Raw genomic sequence first — 26,688 nt, forward strand, 5'->3', positions numbered from 1 at the left:
GGCTCAAAGGCAGCCAGAGGTCACTTTCACTTCGTGGCTTAGGGCCCTCATATTTACGGGACCGCCTCTCCTGGTCTGCCCCACAGAGGACCTTAAGGTCCATGAAGAACCATAGTTTAGAGGTCCCGGGCCCTAAGGAAGTCAGACTATCCCTCCCCCAGGGCCTTCTCAGTGATGGCTCCGACCTGCTGGAATGCTCTGTCCCAGGAGACCAGGGCCCTGCAGGATTTCACCTCCTTCCGCAGGGCTTGTAAGACAGAGCTATTCCACCTGGCTTTCAATTTGAACTTAGCTTGATCTTTTATTCCCCTTCCTCCCCTCCTCCTCCCCTTATATGATTACCCGCTCTGGGATCCCACAGCTAATTCTCCACTGGCCCAAATAGAACTAATTTAGCCAGCTAGCCCTGGTGATCATCAGAATTTTCCCCCTAAATTGATTTTTGAATTTTGAACGTTTTATACTGTATCTTATGCTGTTTTTGTTGCATCAATTAAGTGTTTTAAATTTGTTGTTAGCCACCCTGAGCCTGGTTTTCTGAACCGGGAAGGGAGGGGTATAAATAACAATTTATAATTATTATTATTTGCCAAGAGCAAGAGGAGAAATCCCAGGTCCTCAGAAGGTGGGGGTCTGCGTGCCCAGAGCAGCTTGCAGGCATCTCAGCAATCTGGGAAAGCCCTCTCCAGCCAGGACCCCAGCGGAGCAGCGCTCCCGGTACCTTCGACTTGGTCATCTCGCTGGAGGCCAGGAAGATGACGATCTTGGCTGTGCTCTTGTCCAGCTGGGCCAGGCTGCTCCTCACCACCGACTCCATGGCCCTCAGGACGATGATGCGGTGCGGGTAAGCCAGCTGGAAAGGGGGTCGGAGGAGACGGGGGTCAGGGGCTGCCCAGAACGGCCCTGCACTCCAGGCCAAAAATCCAAGGTCACTTGTGCATCCCCCCCCCTCAATATGGGGCACAAGCCACCAGGAGGTTGTTGAATGGTTTCTTTAACTATTAAGGTTCATTACTGTTTCGCAAGATGTGTATTTCTTTACAGGCCAGAGCAAATAACGTGACCTAGTTTTACAGCTGTGAAGCAGTATAGCCGGTGCTGTTAAATTATGTTAATTAAGCTGTTGGGCATAGTGTATAAAGAGCAGCACCTAGCTCTCTCAGTTCCCTGGCAGATGGGTTGCACTTATTGATATAATGTAATTTAGTGCAAAAGGAGTTTTTGTTTTTGTTATTAAAACCTAACAAAAGTTATTTTGGGTTTCTTGAATGTGTGGTCTCCCCAGCACGCCTTCTGCAGCACAACTGATCTGCAAATAACCAACAGAGGTTCCCTGGCACCAGAATCCCAATTCTAAAGGCGAGTTTCCTAGCACTTAAAGAAACAGCAAAAATTAAAACAAAAAACCCCAGATGTCTTCAATACTGGGTGGGGAAGGAGGCGAAGCTTTCAGCAGTTAGCAGGGCTCATTTTGACCTCAATCCCTCCTGCTCTCTCTCCCCCACAGCCCAAAGAGCATTCAGCCTCCCTCTCCTGCTTCCATGCGCCAAGAGGCTCTCTCCATGCGCCACAGGCATCGCAGGGGCCCCATCCAGCTTCACGATTCTGTGCCATTCGGCTAGAGCCAACCAAGCAGCCAGACCTGCCCTGCCTCACCTTGTCGTGCTGCCGCAGGTACTCCTCGCAGGCGTTCAAGATCTCCTCCGGCTCCGCTCCTCCCAGGTAGCACAGAGCGCTAAATATTTGCTCGTGGACCAGAGGGTCTTTATCTGTTGTGGCATCCATCAGGGTCATGGCCAGCCCTGAAGAGGAGACAGAAGGAAGCGAAGGCTGGAGGCTCCACAAACATTTCCATTACAGCATCCCCCCCCCCAGCCATCCATGGGTTGCGACAGACACCCTCCTCCAAGGTCAGTACTCCTGCCAGGCTCATTCCATGGGCCCTGCGCCTATGCCCACACCTCAAGGAGTCCTGTTGGTGCTGCTGTGACTATCTTGGCTCCTTCCTTCCTTCTTTCCTCTCAGGGAGCAAGAGGCCTCTGCACCAGAGACAGAGCTCCCCAACTGCGGGCTTCCACCTGGATTTGTGCAAATGCGGCCTCTTTGTTAGCACGGCACTCCCAAACCCAACCCTCATCTCTTGCACGCAGCTCTCAGGTTTGGGAGGGCAACATCTACCCCCTAGGATTCCTTGCAGGATTAGGAAAAGGACATAGGAGTAAAAAATAAATAAATGCATGGAGGCCCAATGGAAAGATCCAGAATTGTGTGTTTTTAATGAATACAGAAAGTGGTCAAGGTCAACTGGGAGCAGGCCAGGCTGCAGCAGACAAACTGCTGAGCTGCCTGAGTCTCGGACTCCCAAACTGCAGAACGAGGCGAGGAGCAAAGGGGAACGGCTTTGGCCTGGTCTTGGAGGCGTCACTCCATCTTCCCAAGCAACACTGCCCTGTCACAGGGCACAGAGACCCGGCTAAGCACCCGGGACCACCCTGCTTGAGACGACACCGTCCTAGCTAGGTGCTCATTTGCCTGACTTAAGAGCGCCATAGAAAATATTCCATTCTTCCACCAGGCACTTGGAGCACCCAGAATTTGCCACCACCTCCTCTCGTCAGCCCTTGGGGTCCTCTCACCATCAGCCCCACCAGCTCCCACCCAGCTCTTCTGCTGCCTGTGAGTTTGCGGAAGAAAGTACACGAAGGGAAACCCAGAGCACACACGGCTGGACTCCTCCGCTCTTTGAACAGCCTGCCAGGGCCAGGCCAACGTCAAGGAGCCCTTTGGCTCCAGGCACAGACCACTCTGAGTGCCACTCAAGAGGACGCAGAGAGCTCTCCACAAGCCTCCTTGGCCTCACAAGAGGACCATGACGGCAGCAGCCCTCCAGGAGAGTCCCTGGGCAGTGAGGCAACTGCCAAGCCGCTTAGTATTCTCTGCGCTGCCTCCTAATCAACAGACGAGGAACACGATGGGATGCTGGTAAGAGGAGCATTCCTGCTCCCTGGGAGAAGGGTGAGAGGCACCGGGTATTGGAGAGGACGGTGATGATTAATTTTCTTCTCATTTCTATACCATACAGATTTTAAAGAAAAAAAGATCGCAGAGCGGTTTACCAGACCTTAAAACATCAAATAGCATTGTCGGCCAATTGGTGCCAAAGAAAGACAGAACATTCTTTATGTATGCTACAACAGCAGCAAGAATACTCATCGCAAAGTATTGGAAGACACAAGATCTACCCACTCTGGAAGAATGGCAGATGAAGGTGATAGACTATATGGAACTGGCAGAAATGACTGGCAGAATCCGAAACCAGGGAAAAGAGACGGCGGAAGAAGATTGGAAGAAATTTAAGAACTATCTTAAGAAACATTGTAAAATTAATGAGTGTTAAAATGATGCGGCTTTAGAAAGTAAGTGGATTACAGTTGTAAAGATTAAGTTAAAAGAAAAGAAAGGTTAACAATTAGATAAAATTAAGGGTGAGGATTTGCTGAACTAAATATTTGAAATTGGAATGCAGAAAGGGGAGGTATAGGGAGGTCGGTGAAGTAAGTTTTAAGAAAATAAGGTTTTGAAATTATACTTGTTTCTTTTTCTTGTTTGTGCTTGCTTGTATTGTTGTGTTTGTTTATATAATTTGTGAAACTTTAATAAATATTTTATAAAATAAATAAATAAATAAAACATCAAATAAAACACTTCAGACTAAACGGGGGCTGAGATGATGCTGGCGTCTGCACTGGCAGAGCGTGGCCAAATCCTGCATGGAGACGATGGGGCAAATCACCCCTTGAAGCCCACTGGCCCTCACAGCACAGGGGCAGGGAACCTTCAGTGGCTCTCTGGAGAGCCCCGGGCTCCAACTCCACCAGCCACAGCAGGAGAAGAGTCAGGGATGGGGGGAGTTGTGATCCTGTTGTGGCTCCGTCATAGGCCTCCGAACAGGAATCCAAGCCAGTGGAATGGGGCTGCACTTGTGGGCTGCCCCCTTGGGAGCATCTGGCAGGCACTGCGAGACTAGGAAGGCATGCCTAGAGGGACCTTTTGTCTGACCCAGAGGGTGATGGCGTGCTGCACATTAGCTGCATGATTATTCATTGCTAAAGGTCGGGGGGGGGGGGGGCTAAGAAGCTCAGCCAGGAGCAGGAAGCCTCCTGTGTGCTCTGCAAAGGCGGCACATCTTGGCTGCAGCGCAGGAAAGGCTGAACAAAGCAAACCCCTTTCGGAGCTACGTGGCAAACATCCATGGCCACTTATCACGTGAGCCACAGCAGACACGGAGGGGTCCGCCATGGAACGCCACTGGAAGTCTGTCACAGAATGTGGCATCTTTCGGAACCAAACTACATTAAAAGGCTCTCTGTGACCGTGTGAGTACAAGGCCTTCCATCTTCTCACACAAATTTTGGCCACCTTCAGCCTAAACTGGCTTAAGACAGAATGCAGCAAAAACAGGGGGAAATGTGGTACTTCCGTCCGTCTGGTCAGTCTACCAAAAGTCAAATCCACATGCAAGAATGATCTGTCTGCCTCCACCCCCTGCAAGAGAGACACAGGTCCCTTTCAAAGGGCATTTTGGCTCTTAAGATGGCCCAGAGGCATCCGACCTTGCAATGGAGAGCCCCGAGGGAGTGCCTAACCCTGGCAAGTCCGGCAGCTGCTTTCAAGCCTCCAGCCGTCTTCCACAATGACCAGGAGGCCGAATCCTGCTTTCCCACCAGCTTCACAACAGGAATACTGTTGTGCAGCAGAACCTCTTCTGCGTGAATCTGCCACGTTCTATTCTATTCCTAAGTAGAAAATGCAAAGGCCGACGCCTGCTGCATGCGGAATAAGGGTTCCTTGACTTGGTGCCGGCTCTACAGCAATCTCAACGCATATTTGCTCTGCATTAACGGGGAAGACAAGCACACAGGCAGGCTGGCCAGACAGTATTATGAAACGCGAATCATTCTGCTAGCCTGGTCAATTTATTTTCTGTCATATTTTACTCACTCTCTCGGCTGCTGGCTGGTTTCCTCTCCTCTACTGCTAAAAAGTACTGAAGGGGCAGAATGCTTGGGGGGGGTGTATTCTGCATCAGCAGCCCAGATGGGCAGCATTCTGCAATGCATAAGCAAGAGAAATCTCATGCAGCTGTAAAATTTGCCTATGTGTCTAAAGGGGGGGGGGCAAGTCAGGAATCCCGCACCCCTGAGACGCCATCCTTGCAGGAGTCCCAAAGTTAATTAGCCGACTTATTGAAGCCATTAACTTCAATGAGGCTACATTAAAAAGCTTCCCTTTTGCAATCGCAGAAGAGTTGCAGGTGCAGGAAAAAAGCCAAGAATAATAGGTAGCAGGTCAAGGCAATTTCCAATCTATGGGTTAGGGAGAAATTTCAGCCAGGAGAAGCGGTTTGTGTCAAGAGGTGCAGCCCTGGTCAACATAAACTCAGTCCAAACCCACCTGAACTGCCCCTTTAGAGATCCTCACCTATCAAACTTCCAGGCTTATTTGCCTGGAAACTGACAGGCGAGAGTCACCTTGGCATATCAGATTCTTCCTGCAAAGAGAGCTACAACCTGCTTTCTCCTCCCTCCTTCAATCGTTGTTCTGGCTGCCTAGGAAGCTGCCTTAGACGGAGTCATGCCACTGGCCCACCTGGCTCCATACTGTCCACACAGACTGGCAGCAATGGCTCTGCGGGTTTCGGGCAGCGTTCTCCCCCAGCCCTACTTGGCAATGGGTGCAAGGAGGATGGTTAATAGTGATACACTGTCTTCTCCCCAGGCCAGGTGGCTTACACAGATAAAACAGAAAAAGGTAAAATCACAGAAGAGACCATCATTAAAATGTAATTAAACATTAATAGATTAAAAAAAAAAACCCTAAAGGGATCAATTAAAAACACAGACAATAAAAACATCACGGCACCAGCCCTTTCCTCAAGAACCATCAGTTCCTGAAGGCCTGGGGGAATAAAAAAAAAAGTCTTCACCTGCCGAGGGAAGGACAAGAAGGAGGGATCCAGCCTGGCTTCCCTCGGAAGGGAGTTCCATAGTTCTCTGGGGGCAGCCACGGAGAAGGCCGTCTCCCAAGGCCTCGTCCAGCGTGGCCTGTGAGGGAGAAGGGCTTCCCCCAGGAATCTGGGCAGGCTCGTATGAAGGAATGGGGTCTTTCAGACTGAACATGGGGCCACCTCCCTGCCAGGCTGATGTTGTGCCACTGAGCCCTGGCCCTCAGCCTGGCTTTGGGCTCAGTCTTCTCCATCTGGCTCAGCCGGAGCCCCAGGAAGCCACCAGAAAACGGTCTCCTCATCCACACTCCAAGACCACTGTGCCCAGCAAGCAGGACTGGGGACTGGGGGTGTTCCCAGCTGTTAACAGCGCTGGCAAATCACTAGTCAAAGTGCAACCAGAAACCATTCACAGTCTCCACTTGGGGCACGAGAGAAACCTGACTCTCCTGTAAATGCCTCTGTAAATGGGGGGGGGGGCTGGGAACCTAAAACTGGAAGCCGTTACTTTTGCCCTGACCAAGTCTAGTTAGGCAAGAAAACCTTAAATTGGAGTTTGTGGGGGAGACAGATGACTGTCCCATGGAACTCCACTAAGACCAAGACCAATGGCTGCAAGCTGAAGGCTTCAGTAACCTCTGAAGCCCCTAAAAGTGGTATTGGCTTTGGAAAAATTGCCCCCAAGCCCTTTCCAGCCAGAGCCTTTTACCTGCACACAAATACACAGAGATACACCAGCCCTGCCTTCATTGGTTCTGCTGTACTTACGTTTCACCCGTGACTCAGACATCTTCCTTGTCTTTGGGTTTCCAGCCCAGTGAACAGAGTCCTGCTGTGCAAAGTGTGAGGTTCCAGAAGACCCTATTTTGGTGCCGGAGGAAGAGGACACGCTCCCGGGGCAAATGCCTCTCGTAGTCTGGGAGCAAAGGCTAAGAGTCACTGCTCAGCTCCAGAGCTGGAAGGGCCAGAGTTCATCCTCTGAGGCTCAAGGAAGGGTCGGGGTTGGGAAGCCCCCAGTGAGCCAATTCCTAGTTCCACGGAGACAACCAACAGCCAGCAGAGGAGCTCTATGTCTCCAGATCTCTGGCCATTTCCAGACGACAGGTAACAATGGTTGCTGCCTCCAGCTCCCTCATCCTTTCAAAGCGAACGTCCGAGAAGAAGACGCAGGAGGGCACTGGGTTCTGAAGCCGCTTCCTTCTTTCTTGCCAGGCCTGTGAAAACGACAAAAGCTCTTAAGACAGGTCTTAACACATGCTCTTCATGCTCACGTCTATTCATGCGCCGGCCAGCTCACTGAAATGGGTTTCATTGAGGCAGGAGAAGCAGAAGTAACTTATGGGCCAAGCAAGCTCACAAGCGATTCAGCTGCATCAATATTGCTGTGAAAGAGCAGAGGGGTTTGAAAAATGAGTGAGACAGAGGTGGTGCCTTTCTGGACCAGGGTGTCCACTGAAGGCAGCATGCACAGCTAAAACCAGAAGTCGAAACACAAACCTGGCCCACATCAGAGAGGCAACCAAACAAGCCACAGAATTAGCAGTATTTGGAACCTGAAGTCTCCAAAGCACAATGGAATTTCCCTTCCTCAGACACTTTGAATTCGTACGTCACCCCTACAAGAGGAGTTCCACGAGTAATAATAATAATAATAATTTATTATTTATACCCCGCCCATCTGGCTGGGCTTTCCCAGCCACTCTGGGCAGCTTCCAACAAAATATTAAAATACAGTAATGCATCAAACATTAAAAGCTTCCCTAAACAGGTAAGTAAACAGAGTAATGAGAAGATGCTCCCTTCTCCCTTATCCAGGTTCAATCCCGCTATGAAAAAAGACACAAGAGACGCTTTCAGCAGAAGCTAAACATTCAGGACCCAAATGGCAAGGAAGCAAACTCTCCCACTAGTCCACTGCCTTCTCCGTCAAACAGACATGGCCAAGGCCCGTTCAGCGCCTGCAGTCCATCCATCAAACAAGCCCAAGGCCCTGGCATCACGCATGACACTGACAGACACTAGATGTACAATGAAGCCACGACAGAAAGAAGGGAGTTGCATACAGATTGTGTAATTGTCAAGAATCCTCTTGACAATGAATAGCTAATTGGTTAAATTATTTGCCCTAACCTCCCTGGCTGATAGAACGTAGGTGATAGAACATAGATAACAACTTTAGAAGTTGTAAAATCGGTGGCCTCACTCAGCAGCCGCTTCCCCCTCTCCGCCCCCTGCACAGCCAAGCCCAGAAATGGAGCAAGAGCTTATCCCGAAGGCAGCACACCTTCTCCGCCACACTCAGTAATCGGCCCCTGCATCTGGGATTAGAGAGGGGGGTGAGCACTGAAACCTCCGTTTCAAAGCAGAGCACCATTTAACTGGCCTCCGGCTCAGGGAATGGCAAGACCCAACAGTCCTCCAGGCAGCATTTTAGGAGAACCCGAGATTTATCCCAGGCTGCATTCTGAATGTAGCGGGAGCCCAGCCGGTGAGGAAAACCCCAGAGAAAAACCCTTTGCAAAAGCCTCAAGGAATTTCCAAGGACTTTAGAGGCAGAGACCTCTAAAAGCGGCACCTCAAACACTACAGCTGCTTGTGGCGGAGGAGAACTCTTCCTGCAGCTGAGGAGCTGGACCCCAGACCCCCAAAGCTGCCCTAAGCCGGCCAGCCGGCCAGGGGCACCACTGCAGCAGCAGCAGACTCCAAAACCAGGGCTCTGGAAGTAAAGACGCCAGACATCGCAACCTTGAGGAGGGAAGAAGAAGAAGAAGAAGAAGAAGAAGAAGAAGAAGAGTTTGGATTTGATATCCCGCCTTTCACTCCCTTTAAGGAGTCTCAAAGCGGCTCACATTCTCCTTTCCCTTCCTCCCCCACAACAAACACTCTGTGAGGTGAGTGGGGCTGAGAGACTTCACAGAAGTGTGACTGGCCCAAGGTCACCCAGCAGCTGCATGTGGAGGAGCGGAGACTCGAACCCGGTTCCCCAGATTACAAGACTACCGCTCTTAACCACTCCACCACACATTTCTGGAGGGCTCTTTAAATGCAGGAGCAGCCGGGTGATGCAAGGGATGCAAGAGGAGAGGCGGGGGCAGAAGAGAAGTTCCAGCTGCAAAGCATTTCATACAAATTATGAAACGTGTATTTAAAATAATGACTATAGATGATTTGCGGAAAAGCTGAAAGAAGCCCAGAAAAGAAGCAATTTGTGAAAATTGGATGTGAAATTTTATGTATATTTTGTTTTGTTGTAAATAAAAATTGTGTGTGTGTGTGTATAAAAAGAATTTGCAGCTACAAAGCAGAACCCGGAGACGCGCCTCCAGGCTCGAGGCGCCGAGCGAGGGAGCGGAGCAGCGGAGCCGGGGAGAGAGGAGGAGGCGGATCGGGGCGACGGAAGGGGGGGGGGAGGCTTCTCCCTTCCCGCGCCCCCTCCCACTCCAGGCACCAGCCGCGCCCTGGAAGAGGGGGAGAAAGGGGCAGGCGGGGAAGGAGGGTCTCCGGAGACCCCGAGCGGACAGGAGCCCCGAAAAACTCGGGGGGGGAGGAGGCCGCCGAGCCCCCCCCCGGACACCTGGGTCCCTCCTCCGGCTGCCCAGGAAAGGAGGGAGGGAGAAGCCGAGGGAGCTGCAGCGGGGGGGGGGAGAAGCAGCCGCAGCAGACCCCCCCGCCTTACCTGGTCCGCCTTCCTCCGCGGCGCCCCCTGCGCGTCTCACCTGCCCGCCTGCGCTTCCGGGTATTTAAGGCCCCGCCCCTCACCTGCGAGAGGGGGCGTGGCGTGGGGAGAGGCCCCGCCCCCTGGCGATCTTCCCCTAGAGGAGCCGGGAGAGGCAGGCGCTGGCCGTAGGGGGGGCAGCCCGGGGCGGGGGCGGGACGAGAGGCGCCCCCCCCCCGCATTGCACCCCCGGAAAGAGGCGGCTCCGGTCTCCTCGCGGGCAAAGGCAACGGAGACAACGTCCTTTGATTAGACTCGGATCCTTGCTGCGCCTGGACGGGGGGGGGCGTCTCGGCCGGGGATGGGGAGCAAGCCGCGAACACAGGCGCAAGGGGGCTCTTGAAATGGCAGCAAGGAGGGGGGGCGGCATGGGCTTGATGCCCCCGAGGGGCGCTTGATGCCCCCGTGCAGCTTGGGGACGGGCCAGCCGAGCCGCGGTCCTCTTCTCAAGGCCGCCGGAAAGGAAGAGCGGGAGGGGGCGCCCGAGTCCCGCGGCTCTTTCGGAGCCCCCCGGGCATCCCTTGGATCGCGGGTCCCTCGGCGGCCAGGAGGCGGGCAGCAGAGGCGCCCCTGGTCGGAAAACCGGGCACTCCTTGGAAAGGGCTCCCAGGGTCATCCATCCCAACCCCCCCCCCGAGGCCCGGGTCCCGGTCCTGTGGCTTCCCCAGCCTCACCTGAGCCCGAGCTGCCGCATAATCGCTCCCCGGGGAGACGAGAAAGGGAGAGCTCAGCTGGAAACCAGCGCCCCCTCCCCGCCCCGCTTGCCCCGCTTTCCCCGCTGCAGCCGCAATCCCACCGGAAGTGAGGGCTCTCTCATTTCGCTTTCTACCTCTATGGCGCGCTCTCACGACTCCGCCCCTTTCCTTGTAAGGCCGAGAAATCGGCGCATGCGCAGTGAGGAGTAGCTGCCCCGCCCCGCCGCCGCCTTGTCTCGTGACGAGCGATGCGGAGGGAGGCGCCGCCCCTTCCCTTTCGCCATTGGATAGCAGACCCCCGTCGCGCTCTCTATTGGTCCGCCCTTCACAACGTAGCCCGAAGGTGCCCGCGGAGAAGGACGCCCGTCACTGAGGAGACGCCCCGACCCCGGCTGAACCTATTGCAGGCGCGGCAAAACTACAATTCCCATCATCCCTGACCGCTGGTCCTGTTAGCTAGGGATGATGGGAGTTGTAGTCCCAAAGCAGCTGGAGGGCCAAGCTTGGCCACGCCTGTAAGGGCAAGGCCAGGCCGGACTCCGGCAAAGACACACACAGAGTATTTAAAGCTTTTTAAAGTTTTTTGCATGAGCCGCCTCGACCCCCAGCCTGGCTAATATATATTTCTTAATATTTTATTTATATATATTATTTTTATATATATAGAGAGAGATAATTTTATATATATATAGTGAGCTCCCGTTGTTCAGTCCCAGCTCCTGCCCACCTAGCAGTTCAAAAGCACGTCAAAGTGCAAGTAGATAAATAGGTACCACTCCGGCGGGAAGGTCAACAGCGTTTCCGTGCGCTGCTCTGGTTTGCCAGAAGCGGCTTAGTCATGCTGGACACATGACCCGGAAGCTGTATGCCGGCTCCCTCGGCCAATAAAGCGAGATGAGCGCCGCAACCCCAGAGTCGGCCAGGACTGGACCTAATGGTCAGGGGTCCCTTATTATTATTATTATTATTAGCCAGGCTGGGACTTGAGGCGGCATGCAAAAAAGCTTAAAAAGTGACAGGCACAAAAATTCCTCTTTCCCTGAATCAAGTTCAAGCCCCATCGAGGCGCTTCTGGTTCCCACTGGACTCCAGAGAGACTTTTCCCGCGTTGGCGCTGGCGCTCCTCAGGCAAGCCAGTGCCAGGGGAGGGGAGGCCTGGCCGGAGTCGCCTTCCTCCTTCCCCCCCAAGGGGCAGGGAAAGCAGTGGTGGCTGGGCTGCCCTGTCCCCATTTCCCAGAGGGAAGCCCCTCCAGGGGGCAGAGCCTTCCTTGGCGGTGGCCTTCCACTCCCCGCATACATCACATCCCGAGAGAACGCAACCAAGTCACGTTTCCGCAAGATGCCAAGGACACGTGTTAAGGTCTTAAAAAGATAAGGGGGTCACGATGCTCCTTTGCTGATGCTTCAAAGATGTGGCAGTTCCCCACCCCCAAAGGCACCCTCCTCCTCCATGGTCTCCTGAGAAAGACGGAGGCCAAGGACAGGGTCCCCTTTAGTCCAGGGGGCGCTTCTAGGCTCCAGACGGACCAGCTTGGCTGCTCACTGATCTCCCCGCTCAGCAGAGATGGAGCTGGCAGCGCAGGGGTTGGCACTGGGCAGCCCACGCAAAGATGGGAATTCTCACAAAAAGGACAACATCCCTGGGCTGATGCACAAACTTTTTGCCTGGCAAAGGAGCCGTGAAACTAAAACCCTTGCCTTAGTGCCACAGTAGGGAGTAACAGCTCCTCTGGCCATATTTTTGAACATTTTACTCTCTCATGATTCAGCACATGCTTGCAAAATCCAGTGAGCTCCAGTCTTGGGTACAGTTCAGAAGCCAGAACAGTACGTTCAGCATCTCTGGAATAAGTTAAAACTATACACCGTCATCCTACCATTCAGTCCGACCATAAAATAAAGTCATTCTGCCGTTCTGGAAGAACCACATTGCACACATCGCTAGGAAATACATTTCAGCCTCCCCCCACAAATCCTCCGGCTTTTTCCTTTTTTGCAAAGGAAAATTAATGAACGAATGAATGCTTTGATTCCTCCCCATAGCCACTTCAGAAATGCTCCCTTCCTCATCCCCACACGCCAGAGAAGTTACTTAGGAAGCATGCTTAAAATCACGTTCAACTGCCATTACACTCGAAGATGGCTAAAGAGTGGCAAAGAGGTGAACTTCCCCTGCGCTGTTTAACAAATAAGAACATGGTCTAAGAAGAATAGGGTTGGCGCTCGGTGGCAGAGGATTTGTCTTGGATGCAGAAGGTCCCACATTCACTCCCTGCCATCCACACTTTCAATAAATAAAAGCTAAGAAGACAGTTGCAGTTCAGGGAGTGCAGCCAGCCCCACGTTTGGCCCTCAATGGCATCTCCCCTGGACCAGAAATGCTGGAGAGCCATTGCTGCAAGTCAGTATAGAATATAATACTGAGCTGGATCAGGGACGTGGGTGGCAATGTGGGTGAAACCAACGAGCCTAGGACTTGCCGATCAGAAGGTCAGCAGTTCAAATCCCTGCAACGGGGTGAGCTCCCGTTGCTCAGTCCCTGCTCCTGCCAACCTAGCAGTTCGAAAGCATGTCAAAGATCAAGTAGATAAATAGGTACCACTCCGGCGGGAAGGTAAACGGTGTTTCCATGCGCTGCTCTGGTTTGCCAGAAGCGGCTTAGTCGTGCTGGCCACATGACCCGGAAGCTGTACGCCGGCTCCCTCGGCCAATAAAGCGAGATGAGTGCCGCAACCCCATAGTCGGCCACGACTGGACCTAATGGTCAGTGGTCCCTTTACCTTACTGAGCTGGATCACAGACCCAGCAAGGTCTGACTGGTTACAGAGCAGCTTCCTCTGTTCCCAAGAGCCCTCTTCAATCAGACTCAAGGCTCACTGGGTTCAGCCTCCTGCCCCAGAAAACCCACAGGCAAAATCCAGCTTGTAATACAATAAGAGACTATATAAGTTTAAAAAGAAGCAATAAAATAGAATTGAAAATCCATTTGAAGGTTTAAAGCAGACATGCTGCAAGCCACGTGAATTACTGTGATCCGTGGACCACTTTTCTTCTCGTGGTGCCCGTATTCTGAGCCTGCCCTCTCCCAGCCCCCAACCCCACATCCAGCAAGCGCTGGTAGGTCAAATCCCAGCAGGGATCTCTCCAATATATTTGATCCATCTTGTCACTGGATCCTCGGTGCTGACCGGGGTTGCTATCTGACACAAAGATCAAACACTGGTTCTTACTTGGGATTTCTGCCTGAAGCAAAAGCGTTCGACTGTTTTTCACCAACCTCTAAGCAAGAGGGAGCCTCAGCTGATGGCACCAGCTTCCAGGAGGAGATGGCATCAGCACACAGGTTCTACTGGGATGCCCACTGAATCTGCCAGTTAGTAAGTGCCGGTTGCCGTCCTTGAGCCATGTTCAGAGTCTGTTATCTCCACGAGCCAAGTTTCTGTCGAGAGGCATCTTCCAGCCCCAGAGAAGAGAGTGGGGGGCTTACCTTGCCAAGGGAAGGTGGGACCCGATCAGAGCTATTAGATCAGGACCTCAGATCTATTGCTAACTCGCCCACAGCAAGAGGAGTCTTGCCTTCCTTCTTGGCCCCCAGTTTCCGTTCCTCCAGGGAGGGCTTGGCTGTCCTGCCTCCCTCACAGCTGCAGGAGCAAGAGAGGAAGGAGGAGAAATATATCCAGTGCTGCAAGATTGCTGTGGACCTGCCTCTGCCCAGGAGCGCTCCCAGAGAAGAGGCCGGGAAGGACCTCTGTGCCACCTGCTGGAGCGGCTTGGAAATGATTCCACGGATCCTCAGGGCTCCTCGCTTCAGGGATGATCTATATTCTGTCATAGCACAAGCCTGCGACTGGATAGGGACATGTTTTGGCTGCCAAAGTCACAGAAGCTGGGGAGGCTTGGCACCTGCTGTGAATGCGTCAGTTTTGCTCGCTGCTCCAGGCCCTCCAGGGTGGTGTGAGAGCTGGACTGAGAATATAGGGAGCTGTCTCAGGCCCTTGGTTCATTGACGCCAGTATTGCCTACACTGACCGGCAACAGCTCTCCGTTGTTTCAGGCAGGATTCTTTACCAGGCCTCCCTAGAAATGCCAGGAACCAAGACGGAGACCTTCTGTATGCCAAGCAGACCCTCCGTCACTGAACTGTGGCCACAGGAACCGGGAGACCCGAGTTCAAATCCTCCGTCAGTCGCCAGGCTCACTGGGCCACTCACTGCCAACTGTCCTTTCTAGGCAATAACAATGACTCAAACAAACGACCCCAGCCACGTGCCCACAACTCACCTGGCTTCTGCGATTGCCCACCTGAGAAGCAGCCCTGCGTGTTGTGAAGCAGTGATGGGCTGGCCGCTGCCTGTGCCCTTTGCGGCTGCTGCCTGTGGGGACCCCGGTGGGAGTGACGCAGGGCAGCGCCTGCCCCCCTCCCCGAGGCCGCAGGTTCTAAAACTGCTTGTTACGCCTCGGTTCTAGAACTCTGCCTCTGGAATGCTTGTTCCGCCCCCGTCACTGTGGAAACTTCTGCATCTGAATAGCAACAAGGACTCTCTGGTCTTGCCCTTCCCTCTGCTCGGCCAGTGGCAGTCAAACCACTCAAAAGATGCGAAGGGGGCCGTGCTAAGAGAGAGAGAGGCCGCCACTGGGGTGCTATCCCTGCCTTGTAGAGCTGATGTGTTTATCTGGACTCTGGTTCCTCTGGAGTTTCCTGCCTGCCTGGGTGCAGCCCCTGCCCCTTGGCCTGTCGCAAGAGAGGGTCCGCCTTGCCGCCCTCCCAAGAGAGAGAGCCGCGGGCCATGAAGAGCTTCTCTAAGCGCGAGGCGGACAGGAGGACGTTCCTGGAACAGGTTCGGGAAAGCAAGGAAAATGGCTACCTCCTCTCTTCCAAGAAGATAGGCTCGGGAGCCTTCTCCAAGGTCTACCTGGGTTATGCCACCCAAGAGAAAATGATGCAGAACTACAAGCTGGCCTCAGACCTCAGGAGCAAGCGGCACTCCATGGTGGGCACAGGAGCAGGGCTGGGAGAGAGGGAGGTGGGGAGTGCCAGCGGGTGGGGGCACCAGGAAAGAGTCTTGCCCGGCAGAAGACTCGCCACGGCTTGGCTGGCTCCCGTTCCTCCCAAGAAGCCTCCTTCAGGCTCTGTTGTGGAACTGCCCACTCTGCTTGCCGCAGTTCCTACAGCAAGCATTGGCCTGCTGGGTCCGGCCAAGCCCACCGTCCAGCCCACCACCCTCTTCTCACAGGGGCCAACTAAGGTGACCGTTATGGGACGCCCACAAGCCGTTTCTGAGCACAGCAGCAACACACACCGGGCTTGTGCTCTCCAGCGACTGGCATTCAGGGGCTCAATAACTGCCTCCTGCAGTGAAGGTAGAACCTAGATTCTGTGGAATGCTAGCTCCGGCCCATCCAGAACCAATTGGACTTCTGGGTCCAAAAGGGATCCCCAGGATCGGCACCATGGGTCAGCTCTGGCAGGATTCTGGGCACCCGCCGCTGCCCAAGGATGTTAATTATGGTTGCTGACCCTGGGACAAGTCCATGCCCTTGGGCAGCCCACAAGCAAGCGATTAATTCAAAAGATACCTGGAAACTGTCACCTTTTCCCCAGCCTATCTTCTTTCCTTCCTTCCTTCCTTTGCCCTGACTTGACCAAATTGTTGTGTATGCAGCTTCTCGCCGTGTGTTGGGTCTCTGTGCTTTGTGGCAACATTCTCCCCTTTCCCCCATACAAACACCTCCACACTCCAGACTGAAGGCAACTGCGCAAGGGCGGGCGCCTGGAGGCTTTGCTGCCTGCCTGCCTGCCTTTGCCCCAAGACAGGGCATCTTGGTGCAGCGAATGCCAGACCAGCCTGGGAGGGCTGCTCACCCGTTGGGAGATTTCCCCACAGGGAGAATGGAGTGTTGTGAATGGGGTCCAGCCAGGAAGACCTGCTTCCTGGATTAAGAAGTTTGGAACAGACCTGCTTCCTAGAGATGGCCTTGTACAGCAGATCCTCACCTGCCCACAGACACCGGTGGGCTTCCATTGTGTCGGGTTGACGCAGGAAGCAGCTCCCACCAGGAAGTTGCCCTTGCAGGCGAAGGCAGAATGGCTCAACTCACACACACTTCCTTGAGCTCCACCTTCAAACTCTGCTTTCTCTTCTCCCAGGTTGCTATAAAGATCATCTCAACGGCAGAAGCACCTGTAGAATATACCAAAAAGTTCCTCCCAAGAGAAATCTACTCCCTCAATGTTACCTACAAGCATCTGAATGTGGTGAGTCAGTGGGGGGCCTGCGCTGGGCCATTTGTGCTTTGGACAGGAAGTTTCATGAGTTCCACCTGCTGACCTCACCCCCCCCACACACACACACAATGTCAGGTGTGAAGGACAACCTGTAATTCAGACACAGGCTTTGCAGACCCAGAGAAAAGAGAAGCTGGCCCTTCAAAGCCCAGCCCCAAGACAGAAATCCTTTATTTCCCAGGGACATTTATAGAACCGCGGCCTTAACTAGTGAGGGAACACCCTGCGGCTGACTTCTTATGCAGTAGAAACTGGGAGGATATTCTCACACATTTGACCCCCAAAACTCAACACAAGGCTTTGGATTTTGCTCCCCACCCGGATGATGCGCAGAGGAGACTGGTTGGTGCAGAGCAGCCCTTTGAGCTCCCTTTGAGCATCCCAGAGTCTGCGCATGTGCATTAGAGCGGCTGTCACCTGCATGGCTGCTCTTTGCCACAACACCCAAGACCACAGGGGCTGACCCTTCCGCGGTCCTTGCATCCAGGCAGATGGCAGCCATTTGTGTCATTCATGTGGCACATCTTACATTGCATGCCTTGCACTCAGGCAGTCAAGTGTGCCGCAGTTCTAAAGGATAATGGGAGTATCCAAACAGTTCCACTAGCATAGGCACTTTTAAAAAATAATAATTTTGTATTGGTTTTTTGACTAATTTATACGTTTTAGCTTAACCGTTTAAAACATTAAAATACAAGGTTCTTTTGAACCTTCAAACCTCCCTCCCTCCCTGGGTTCCATGTTCGAGATGGGTTCCATGTTCGAACTTTGCTGCATCTTTTACCCTTATCCATCTATTAAATTCCTGCCAACCTAGCAGTTTGAAAGCACGTCAAAGTGCAAGTATATAAATAGGTACCGCTCCGGCGGGAAGGTAAATGGTGTTTCCGTGTGCTGCTCTGGTTCACCAGAAGCGGCTTAGTCATGCTGGCCACATGACCCGGAAGCTGTACGCCGGCTCCCTCGGCCAATAAAGCAAGATGAGCGCCGCAACCCCAGAGCTGGTCACAACTGGACCTAATGGTCGGGGGTCCATTTACCTTTATTTATTAAGTATCTATAATTTTCATTAAAAAATCACATTACAAGTCTCATTACATCCCTACCAACAATTTTAACTGCTTACAGTGATCTTCTAAATAAGTTTAAAATGTACTCGTCTTTTAAAAATACTTGATCTTCCTGGTTTTGGATCTTCCCCGTCAGTTTCACCATCTCTGCATAGTCCATCAGTTTCATCTGCCGTTCTTCTTTTCTTGGTACTTCTTCCTTCCTTCCTGGCATAAGCACTTTTGTCTGTTCAGCAGAACTTTTGCTTCTCTCCTGACCTGACACAGGTCTGGGTTCTTTCCCCAAAGTTCTGGGGCACAGGCGGGCAGAGGAAAGGAAGGCGAAGCTCCTTTGCACAGGGAAAAGTCCTTGCGCTGGTGGAACTGCTTAGCTCAGAGGATGCCAAACTCTTTTGGGTCCCCCGTCCTCTTGGGCAGTCCACCTGGGTCCCCTTGTGACGAGGGCGGGCCGCTCCCCTGCAGATCCAGCTCTACGAGATGTACCGGAACAGTAAGCGCACCTACCTGGTCCTGGAACTGGCCTCCCGGGGAGACCTCCTGGAGCACATCAACGCCACGTCGGACAGGAGGGAGCTTCCTGGGCTGGAGGAAGAGGAGGCACGAAGGCTTTTCCGGCAGATTGTCAGTGCCGTGGCACACTGCCACAATGTCGGCATCGTCCACAGGTGACAGAAATGGCTGGGGAGAGAGGAGGGGAATAGCTGGGAGGCCGGGGCAGGGAAGAGTCGCTTCTGGGGCCAGGAAGACCTCCAGGGTCTCACCCAGACTCCCTCTCAGGAAGAGGAAGGCAGCAGCCAGGGGTCCAGAGAAAAGGGCTGCCGTGTTGTCTTTCTGGGCCGCGGTGGGAAATGTTTTTTTAGGCTAAGAGTTTGTTTTCTTAACATATGCATCACTTCCCACTAAAAATCAACTCAAAATCCAAGGATAGCAATAAAACCGCATCACAACATCCCAAAAGCTCTGCTGTAGCAGCAGCAGGATCAGACCAAATGTGTGTGGGGGGGGGTCCATGTGGTGCAGCCTTCTGTTCCACACCTCCCCTTGTTCTGCTGTAAGCCACCCAGAGTGGCTGGGATAAATAGCCAGATGGGCAGGGTATAAATAAAATATTATTATTATTATTATTATTATTATTATTATTATTATTATTATTATTCTGGCTGGCGACTGTGAGATGCCCCAAAGGGAAGCCTGAAAGCAGGACCTGAGCAAACAGGCATAATAATAATAATAATAATAATAATAATAATAATAATAATAATAATAATTTATTATTTATACCCCGCCCATCTTGCTGGGTTTCCCCAGCCACTCTGGGCGGCTTCCAACAAAACACTAAAATACAATAACCTATTAAACATTAAAAGCTTCCCTAAACAGGGCTGCCTTCCGATGTCTTCTAAAAGTCTGGTAGTTGTTCTTCTCTTTGACATCTGGTGGGAGGGCGTTCCACAGGGCGGGCGCCACCATCGAGAAGGCCCTCTGCCTCGTTCCCTGTAACTTGGCTTCTTGCAGCGAGGGAACAGCCAGAAGGCCCTTGGATCTGGACCTCAGTGTCTGGGCAGAACGATGGGGGTGGAGACGCTCTGGGTGCTGCTCAAATTCCCAGGAAAACAGAGTGTTTGGCCTGGCACCGGAGTTATGATAAGTTTAGTGCACCGGAAAAGTCTCCCTGGGGAGAGCATCCGCAGGCCCCATTCCCAGCTGGGAACCCTCAATAGGGGGATGGGGGAGAGGCTGAAGCGATAGGTGGGGCAGGAGCAGAGGCAAAATTGGGCTGAGCCATGGGCAGGACTCCGGACTCCAGGGGACATTCTGACCGTTTGAAAACCAGGTGTTTCTACACCAGTTCCCACGTCTTTCTATCCGTTGTCCAGGCAGGCAAGAGGCAGTGTCTCAGCTGAAAGACACATTCCAGCCAGGCAAATATAGATGGGTGAGGAGAGCAGTCTGAGGAGAAAACGTGGCTCAGAGTCCCAAGAGTCTCGCTACTTGAAAGTCTGGCTGCATTTTTTAAAAAGTTTTGGAAAACTATGGTGATATATGCATATAACTGTATCCTCTACGCTGCTTGTCCTTCAAGAACATATAAGAGGGCAAAAGTCCAAGAAGTCATTAAGCAAAAATTGCAAAAGACTTAACATAAGGAACACTAGTTATCTAGCTGAAGCGGTAAAGATAATAGTTTGCCCAGCTTCCTATAACTTTCATTTATTAAATTTATGGGTGAAATCCTAATTAATTGTGTTGTGAGACATTTCTGCAGCAGTCATTAATAAAGTTTTATAGCTTTGAAAATGGATATATATATATATATATATATATATATATATATATATATATATATATATTTGCTTTCGTAGATTTTCACGGGTACAGGAATGTAGGTTTTGGTGTCTTCGGGTGTCTTCCCGTGTAAGAGTCGGGGTGTCTGTGCGACGTTTCGACGAGGTCTCACTCGTCATCTTCAGGCTGGTGCTTTCGGCTTCTTGTTACTGGAACAGAGCAGAATCTGGTGTTTGAGTTCCTATAAATACTGTTGAGGGGTGTGGTGTATAGCCCAGAACGTTGGAGGCTATACACCACACCCCTCAACAGTATTTATAGGAACTCAAACACCAGATTCTGCTCTGTTCCAGTAACAAGAAGCCGAAAGCACCAGCCTGAAGATGACGAGTGAGACCTCGTCGAAACGTCGCACAGACACCCCGACTCTTACACGGGAAGACACCCGAAGACACCAAAACCTACATATATATATATATATATATATAAGAATGAAAGGCTGGCTGCATTTGGTCCTCAGTCCTGAGGCGCCTCACTCCTAACTTGCCGTCTTTCACAAAAAGAGCCCAGAACACACAAATAACGCTTTGAATTCGACTTCCTAGTTCTACCTTCATCCTCACCAGTTTTGGACTGATACACAGATTGTTTAATAACCCCAAAGGGCACTGCAGTTCTCCACACTTTCCAGGATACGACTCATTCGAGTGTTTTCAAGTTGGCCTTCATTCTGACAGCACTGAAGGGCCAGGAGGACTCTGTGCAAAACAGAGCCCAGACAGCCACGCCAACACAGCTCGTTGCCCGAGAAGGGCTCTATCATTTTGTATTATTCTCTTTTAGCTTTTCTGCCTGTGGCAGAAGATCGCAAGGCAGGCAGGCGATGTCTGCTGGATGTTTCAGAGCGATCTTGTGCGCAGGCCTGAGCACTGGGCATGGGCGCTTCCTCAAGCATCTCTGGTCCCCTCTGGCTGATGTGCCGCTTCGCCTTCTGCCCCAGGGCTCCAGCAGAACCAGATTGTTGCAAAAGCCCCAAACAGCAGTTGAAAAGAAAGAAGGGAAACCTGCAGATGGGTGTGATTCTTTGCAGCCGGTCTGTTTCCAGGCTCCTCCTAGTGCTCACTAATGAGCCTGCAAACTTCAGTGCGCATTCTCGTTCTTCCTCCATCTGCACATCTGCATGCTCTCAGGGCGCACCTGGGTAAGTAGAGAGAGCGAAGATCTGTAGCCCATTCAAGCTGCTTTTTGTTCCCTCAGAGACTTGAAATGTGAGAACATTTTGCTGGATGAACGTGGCTTCATCAAGCTGACTGGTGAGTTTCCTTCCATGGGGACAGAGAGAGCGGCTTCCCATCAGCCAACATCATTTGTTTGTGTCAAGTGAGCACTGGGTTCAAAATACAACAGCCCAGATACGGGAGCCACGGCCAGAGGACCTCACGGCATTCACTTAGCGAAATAAGAGCATGTTTTTAGGACATCAAATTAGGCTCCGCCTTCTACATAAAACAGCCATTTCCCTCCTTTCAGCGCCGTGATATGAGGGCTCGCTGCCCGCCGACCCACCCCAATTTTAACGTTTTCAGAAATTCAGCTGGGACACACTAATTCCGTTGTGAGATGTCTATAGAGAATTTATGACCCCAAAGCATTTCTGTATCTCTCTCAAGGGAAATTGGGCAGATAAAATCTGCTTGGCAAAGCTGCATCCTCCAGTCGCCTCAAGTGAATTAAAATGGAAGGATTTATTGGTCCTTATTGGCAGAGGCTGCGGAAACATCAGTCCCAGAAGTAGGATCTTCTTAGTGGGAGCTTCTCTGCCTTTTATCAGCTGTGGCCGAGCCTCCCTTTCGTTGCCCCCACTGCCCCACCCAATTCCCAAAGGCAATAATGACCAGCTGGGAAACTTGGGCATGGATGAAGCTGCTGAGGGACACAGCCCCTAAAACAGCCATTAATTTGCTTTCTTATTTGTTTATTGGTCTGTCTGTCTGTCTGTTTCCTGCCTTTTTCCTTGACAGCTTACAGATAAAAACAAGAAAACCTGGAAAAACCAATAATAAATAAACAATAAGCCATTGACAAAATTAAAACTATACAGTGGTACCTCAGGTTAAGAACTTAATTCGTTCCAGAGGCCCGTTCTTAACCTGAAACTGTTCTTAATCTGAAGCACCACTTTAGCTTTAGCTAATGGGGCCTCTCGCTGCCGCCGTGCCGCTGCTGCACGATTTCTGCTCTCATCCTGAAGCAAAGTTCTTAACCCGAGGTAATATTTCTGGGTTAGTGGAGTCTGTAACCTGAAGCGTCTGTAACCTGAAGCGTCTATAACCCAAGGTACCACTGTATTCATACATAAAACCGGTTTAAAACATGTCACTAACTACGATGAAAGCAGCCCAACACCAGCTCTTTGATTAAAAGCAGCCCATTCCCCAAAGCCGGTTGGAACAATGAAGTTTTCACCTGCTGGCGGAAGGACAGAGAGGAGGGAGCCCCCACCCAGCTGGCGCCTTCCAGGTGCTGGGAGTCCAAAATGCCCGGAGAGCCCGAGGCTGGCAAAGGCTCTTCTCAGCTGCCAGGTGGAGAGCTGGTCTTCTTCTCTGCCCCCCCTGCAGATTTTGGGTTTGCCAATCGCTATTCCCTGAAGAATTCCCTAATGAACACCTTTTGTGGCTCCGTGGCCTACACTGCCCCTGAAATCCTCATGAGCAAGAAGTACAATGGGGAGCTGGCTGACCTATGGAGCCTGTGAGTACAATTTGGGGGCAGAACTGCAGGAGCATGGGGGGGGGGCACCAGGGTCATGCCAGGTATGGGGCCTGGGCAGGCACAGGCAACAAGCCAGTGCTTAAAGTGCTGCGTGTCTCATTGGTTAAAGAGCATTTGCTCTACAGGTAGAAGGTAGGTCTGGAAATACCCTGTAAGGAACCCTGGAGAGCCCTTGAGGCAGCCAGGGGAGACCATCCTGGGCTAGATAGACCACTTTGGCCTGGCAGGCAAGACCTACAATGGATGCTCTGGCCCAGAGAGGAAGCCCCTTGCCCTGGGCAGCCGGCACTTGGGCTGGTGGTGACCCCTCTCTGAACTCCTCCTTCCCGCAGTGGGGTGATCCTCTACGCCATGGTGACAGGGAAGCTCCCCTTCAAGGAGCGCCAGCCACACAAGATGATCCACGTGATCAAGCAGGGACTGGCTTTCCGACAGCCCATCTCACCAGGTGAGGGCGTGGCAACACGCGGCTGGGCTGCAGGGGCCTGGGGGGAGGGGGGAGGCTCAGCTGGGCCCACATCTGCCACCCCAGGACCCAAGAAGAGGGGGAGACGGGCGGGCCTTCTTGAAAACCATTTTTAAAATGCCATTAGAGTTGCACTTCCTTACAACTCTAGAGCCCCGAAGCCGTTCTGCAATCTCCAGGTACTTTGCAGAATCTCCTGTCCCGCACTTGCAGAACTCCCTGTCGGTGGTCAGGAGGAACAGCGGCACCCCTGGAGCCCCCCTCCGCCTTTGCCAGGGAAGAGGAGGCAGCTGCCGCAGACCCATTGGCCTGGAGCAGCCCCTTCCCACTGGCACTGGCACCTCAAAGCACATTCTTGCTGGAGCCAGAGTCACGTCAAAGCAGGCAGTGCCCAAGGCTGTAGCCCCAGGGCTTTGCTCCTCCTTCCTCTTGTGCAGGGGTAGGCAAACTAAGGCCTGGGGGCCGGATCTGGCCCAATCGCCTTCCAAATCTGGCCCACGGACGGTCTGGGAATCAGCGTGTTTTTACATGAGTAGAATGTGTCCTTTTATTTAAAATGCATCTCAGGGTTATTTGTGGGGCATAGGAATTCGTTCATTCCCCCCCCCAAAAAAAAATAGTCTGCCCCCCCACAAGGTCTGAGGGACAGTGGACCAGCCCCCTGCTGAAAACGTTTGCTGACCCCTGCTCTGGTGTCTCAAGTTCACCCAGTGCTTCTGGCTGGCCCTGCTCTAGACTCTGGCCAAAGTCACATGGTCATTCACACTGCACCCCAGTGCTGGGAGCCTGGCCACACACGTCAGGCTTGCTGGCATCAGTGGTTCCTTGGCATCAGCGTTTCCAATGGAGGCATCTGATCACAGGCTCCACAGCTGCCTGCACTGTGGGCATGTGATTAGTTCCGTGGCCTGTGCCAGCCCCCCTGCCCAGAGCTACGCGGCAGGCCGAGCCCTGAAGCCTGGCAGGGTGTCCCCCACTGCAGGATGCCAGTGAAGGGGTGCAGCCACAACCCCTTACCCCGTGCCAGAGGGCGCAAGGACAAGATGCAGGGCTGCAAGCCAGCCAGCCAGCGGCACTTGAGACTCCGCAAGGGAAATGGAGGCAGATCCCCTGGCCCAGGCGCTGCTGCGCTGGCTCCCTGAGCCCTCTGCCCTCCTCCCCCAGAAGCCCCACCAGTTGCTTCGTGCAGCTGGCACAACCCTAGGATGAAGAGCCCACTGCTACAAACACCCCCCCTTTCATCAGAGCCCCCAGTGGGTGGCGGCTGCGGCTGTGGGTCTCACCAGCTCTTCTCCCTGCTGCAGAATGTCAGAACCTGATTGAGGGCTTGCTCCAGCTGAAGCCAGCTGCCCGCCTGGGCCTGCAGCAAGTGGCCACGCACCGATGGATGCTGCCTGCCACGTCGGCCATCTTCCACCGAGTGATGAGCTCCATGGGGGTCCACCCGGAGTGCAACCTAAGCCCAGAGAAGTCCCAAGCGGCACAAGGTACGCGGACAGGACCCCCAGCTGCCCTCCTGAGAGCAACACACCCACCCCCTGCCCTGAGGGACATGCAGATAAGGACAGGCAGGACAGACCCACCATCTCCCAGGGGAGCAGGGAGCCACCCTGGAAGCGCAGCCCAGCCTCTGCCTCTTTGGGTAACAGGGAACCCTGTTCAGGAAGATACAACAGACCAGGCATCTGTGTGTGTACAGAGCTGCCCTGTCCTGGGCACCGTTTCTGGGCCAGCAGCTCTGCCCCCTGGGGGCAGCCAACTCCAGGAAGACCAGACCCCTTGGGTGGCAGCCAGGCCAGAGAGCAGCAGGTGAAGGAACAGTGGCAGGTTCTTCCCAGCCCTGGGGCATAACGGAGGTTCTCCTGCCGTCCTGCCCCTTAGGCTGGGCTCAGGCTGACAGGGAAAAGAAATACCCGGGGGCTGCAAGTGGGGGGGGGGAGTGGGGAGATGACAAGGCTCAAAGTTATTAGGGTGACTTGGGAAGGCTCCTTCTGAGCCAGTGTCGTAGCGTGGGTTGCTGGCACCCGGGGCGGCCAAGTGTTGTGCCTGATATGCCCCCTCAGAAATGTGTGCCTGGGGCCATGGCCCCCCACCCCCTTCGCCTGCAGCTGGTCTCCTCCCAGAAGCAGGAGTCCTTGCAGAGCCCCTGGCCAGCCCCATGTGTTGTGGGCTGGAAAGTGCCCACCTGGTCGGGCAGAAAGGGCAATGCAGCCCCCGTCCCTCCACTAACCGGCTCCCCTTTTGCAGCGGAGCCCCTGGGCGCCACGTCGCAGCTGCCAGACCTGGAGAGCTCGGCCAAGGCGTCGGAGGGCGCCAAGGAGGGCCAGGTACGTCCCACGCCGCGCGCAGCTTCGGCCACGGGCGCCTTCCCGGTGCGGGCGGCCAAGGTGGCGGCAGAGAAGAAGAGCAGCCCCGATGGGGCGGCCGGCGCGGCCAACTGCATCCTCCAGCTGCCGTCGCCGCGCAAGACGGAGCGCCCGCCGCGCCTCTCGCTGTACCGGCCCAGCCTGCTCAGCAGCCTGCAGCCCTTCCACCACCTGCCCAACTTCCGAAAGCCCGGCTCAGGCTTCTCCACCAGCGCCTACGTGAGCAGCAAGCGGCTGGCCGACAAGGTGCCGGCGCGGGCGGCGGCGCTGGGCGCGGGCGGCGGCAGCAGCGGCGCGGGCGGCTCGGCCAGCCTCTCCAAGCAAGTGCACTCCCTGTACACCATGACGCCCTGCCCGTGAGCTGCCGCCGCCGCCGCGCAAGTCCCCGCGCAAGCTGCAGCCGTCCGCCCGTCTGTGCGCGCATCCGCTGGAGCCGGTGCTCCCTTCGGCCGCGCCCTGGGCGGGGGACACAGCGCCCAAGGACCGGATGCAGTGAGCACTATTAAAGATTATTCAGAGTCCCTCCGCGCTGCTGCCTGCTCGTGTGTGCCCGCGCGGCACCGACCGGCAGCCGACCTGGGACTGAGGAGGCGCCGCCGCGGAGCCCGGGCGCTCCTTGCTCGACCGACTGCGCGTCTGCTGCCTGCTGTTTTCTCTATATACATCAGTGTATCCTGGCTTGGCGTGGCTCTTCTTGCCGTGTGTGCGCGCGCGCAAAGGGGCAGGGGCGCGCTCCACCCCCCAAAACCGAACCCTGTTGCTCGCAGGCGCCTCTGCATTCATGCCCGGAGCAGCTCCCCACTTTCCCCGGGGCAGCCCTTTCCCACGTGAAGGTTGCATGTGGGGCCGCACATGTCTCGCGCATTCCGATCCTGCCCCCAGCCCCCCCCCCCTCGAAAAGGCCAGGGTTGCTTCCTGTGTCCTTTGCATCAGGGGCTGCTGCTGAACCAGCCCCACAACACAGCCCGGGGGGGGGGGGACTGGGTCCTGCTCAGGGCAGGGATTGGGGTTTGCTTTTCCCAGAAAGA

At 53.7% G+C, this 26,688-nt stretch overlaps 2 protein-coding genes across 7 annotated transcripts in view; one reads left to right on the forward strand and one right to left on the reverse strand.

Annotated features, from left to right (window-relative positions):
* MROH1 (maestro heat like repeat family member 1) overlaps positions 1-14,831 on the reverse strand; it is a 52,877-nt gene extending 38,046 nt beyond the window's left edge. For 3 of the 6 annotated variants that reach the window (XM_082235443.1, XM_082235444.1, XM_082235439.1), the window contains exons 1-4: positions 14,696-14,831; positions 6,773-7,218; positions 1,657-1,802; positions 722-853 (exon numbers count right to left, since the gene is read on the reverse strand). In XM_082235443.1, coding sequence (XP_082091569.1) covers positions 722-853; positions 1,657-1,802; positions 6,773-6,794 — 300 coding nt within the window. In that variant the 5' untranslated portion in view covers positions 6,795-7,218; positions 14,696-14,831. Of the gene's footprint in view, positions 1-721; positions 854-1,656; positions 1,803-6,772; positions 7,219-9,680; positions 9,750-14,695 lie in introns of those variants that run through there. The other 3 variants (XM_082235441.1, XM_082235440.1, XM_082235442.1) reach the window with 3 other exon arrangements.
* Positions 14,832-14,924: 93 nt separating this feature from the next.
* Positions 14,925-26,337, forward strand: LOC309539460 (testis-specific serine/threonine-protein kinase 5-like). Its single transcript, XM_082235743.1, has 8 exons — positions 14,925-15,405; positions 16,563-16,670; positions 18,233-18,435; positions 21,314-21,369; positions 22,675-22,807; positions 23,161-23,276; positions 24,599-24,781; positions 25,542-26,337. Exons 1-8 carry the CDS (start codon positions 15,202-15,204, stop codon positions 26,018-26,020), a joined length of 1,482 nt encoding a protein of 493 aa, XP_082091869.1. The 5' UTR covers positions 14,925-15,201; the 3' UTR covers positions 26,021-26,337.
* The last annotated feature ends 351 nt before the right edge of the window (positions 26,338-26,688 follow it).

Source organism: Podarcis vaucheri (assembly GCF_965113315.1).
Source record: "Podarcis vaucheri genome assembly, chromosome: 8".
NCBI classification, from domain to species: Eukaryota; Metazoa; Chordata; class Lepidosauria; order Squamata; family Lacertidae; genus Podarcis; species Podarcis vaucheri.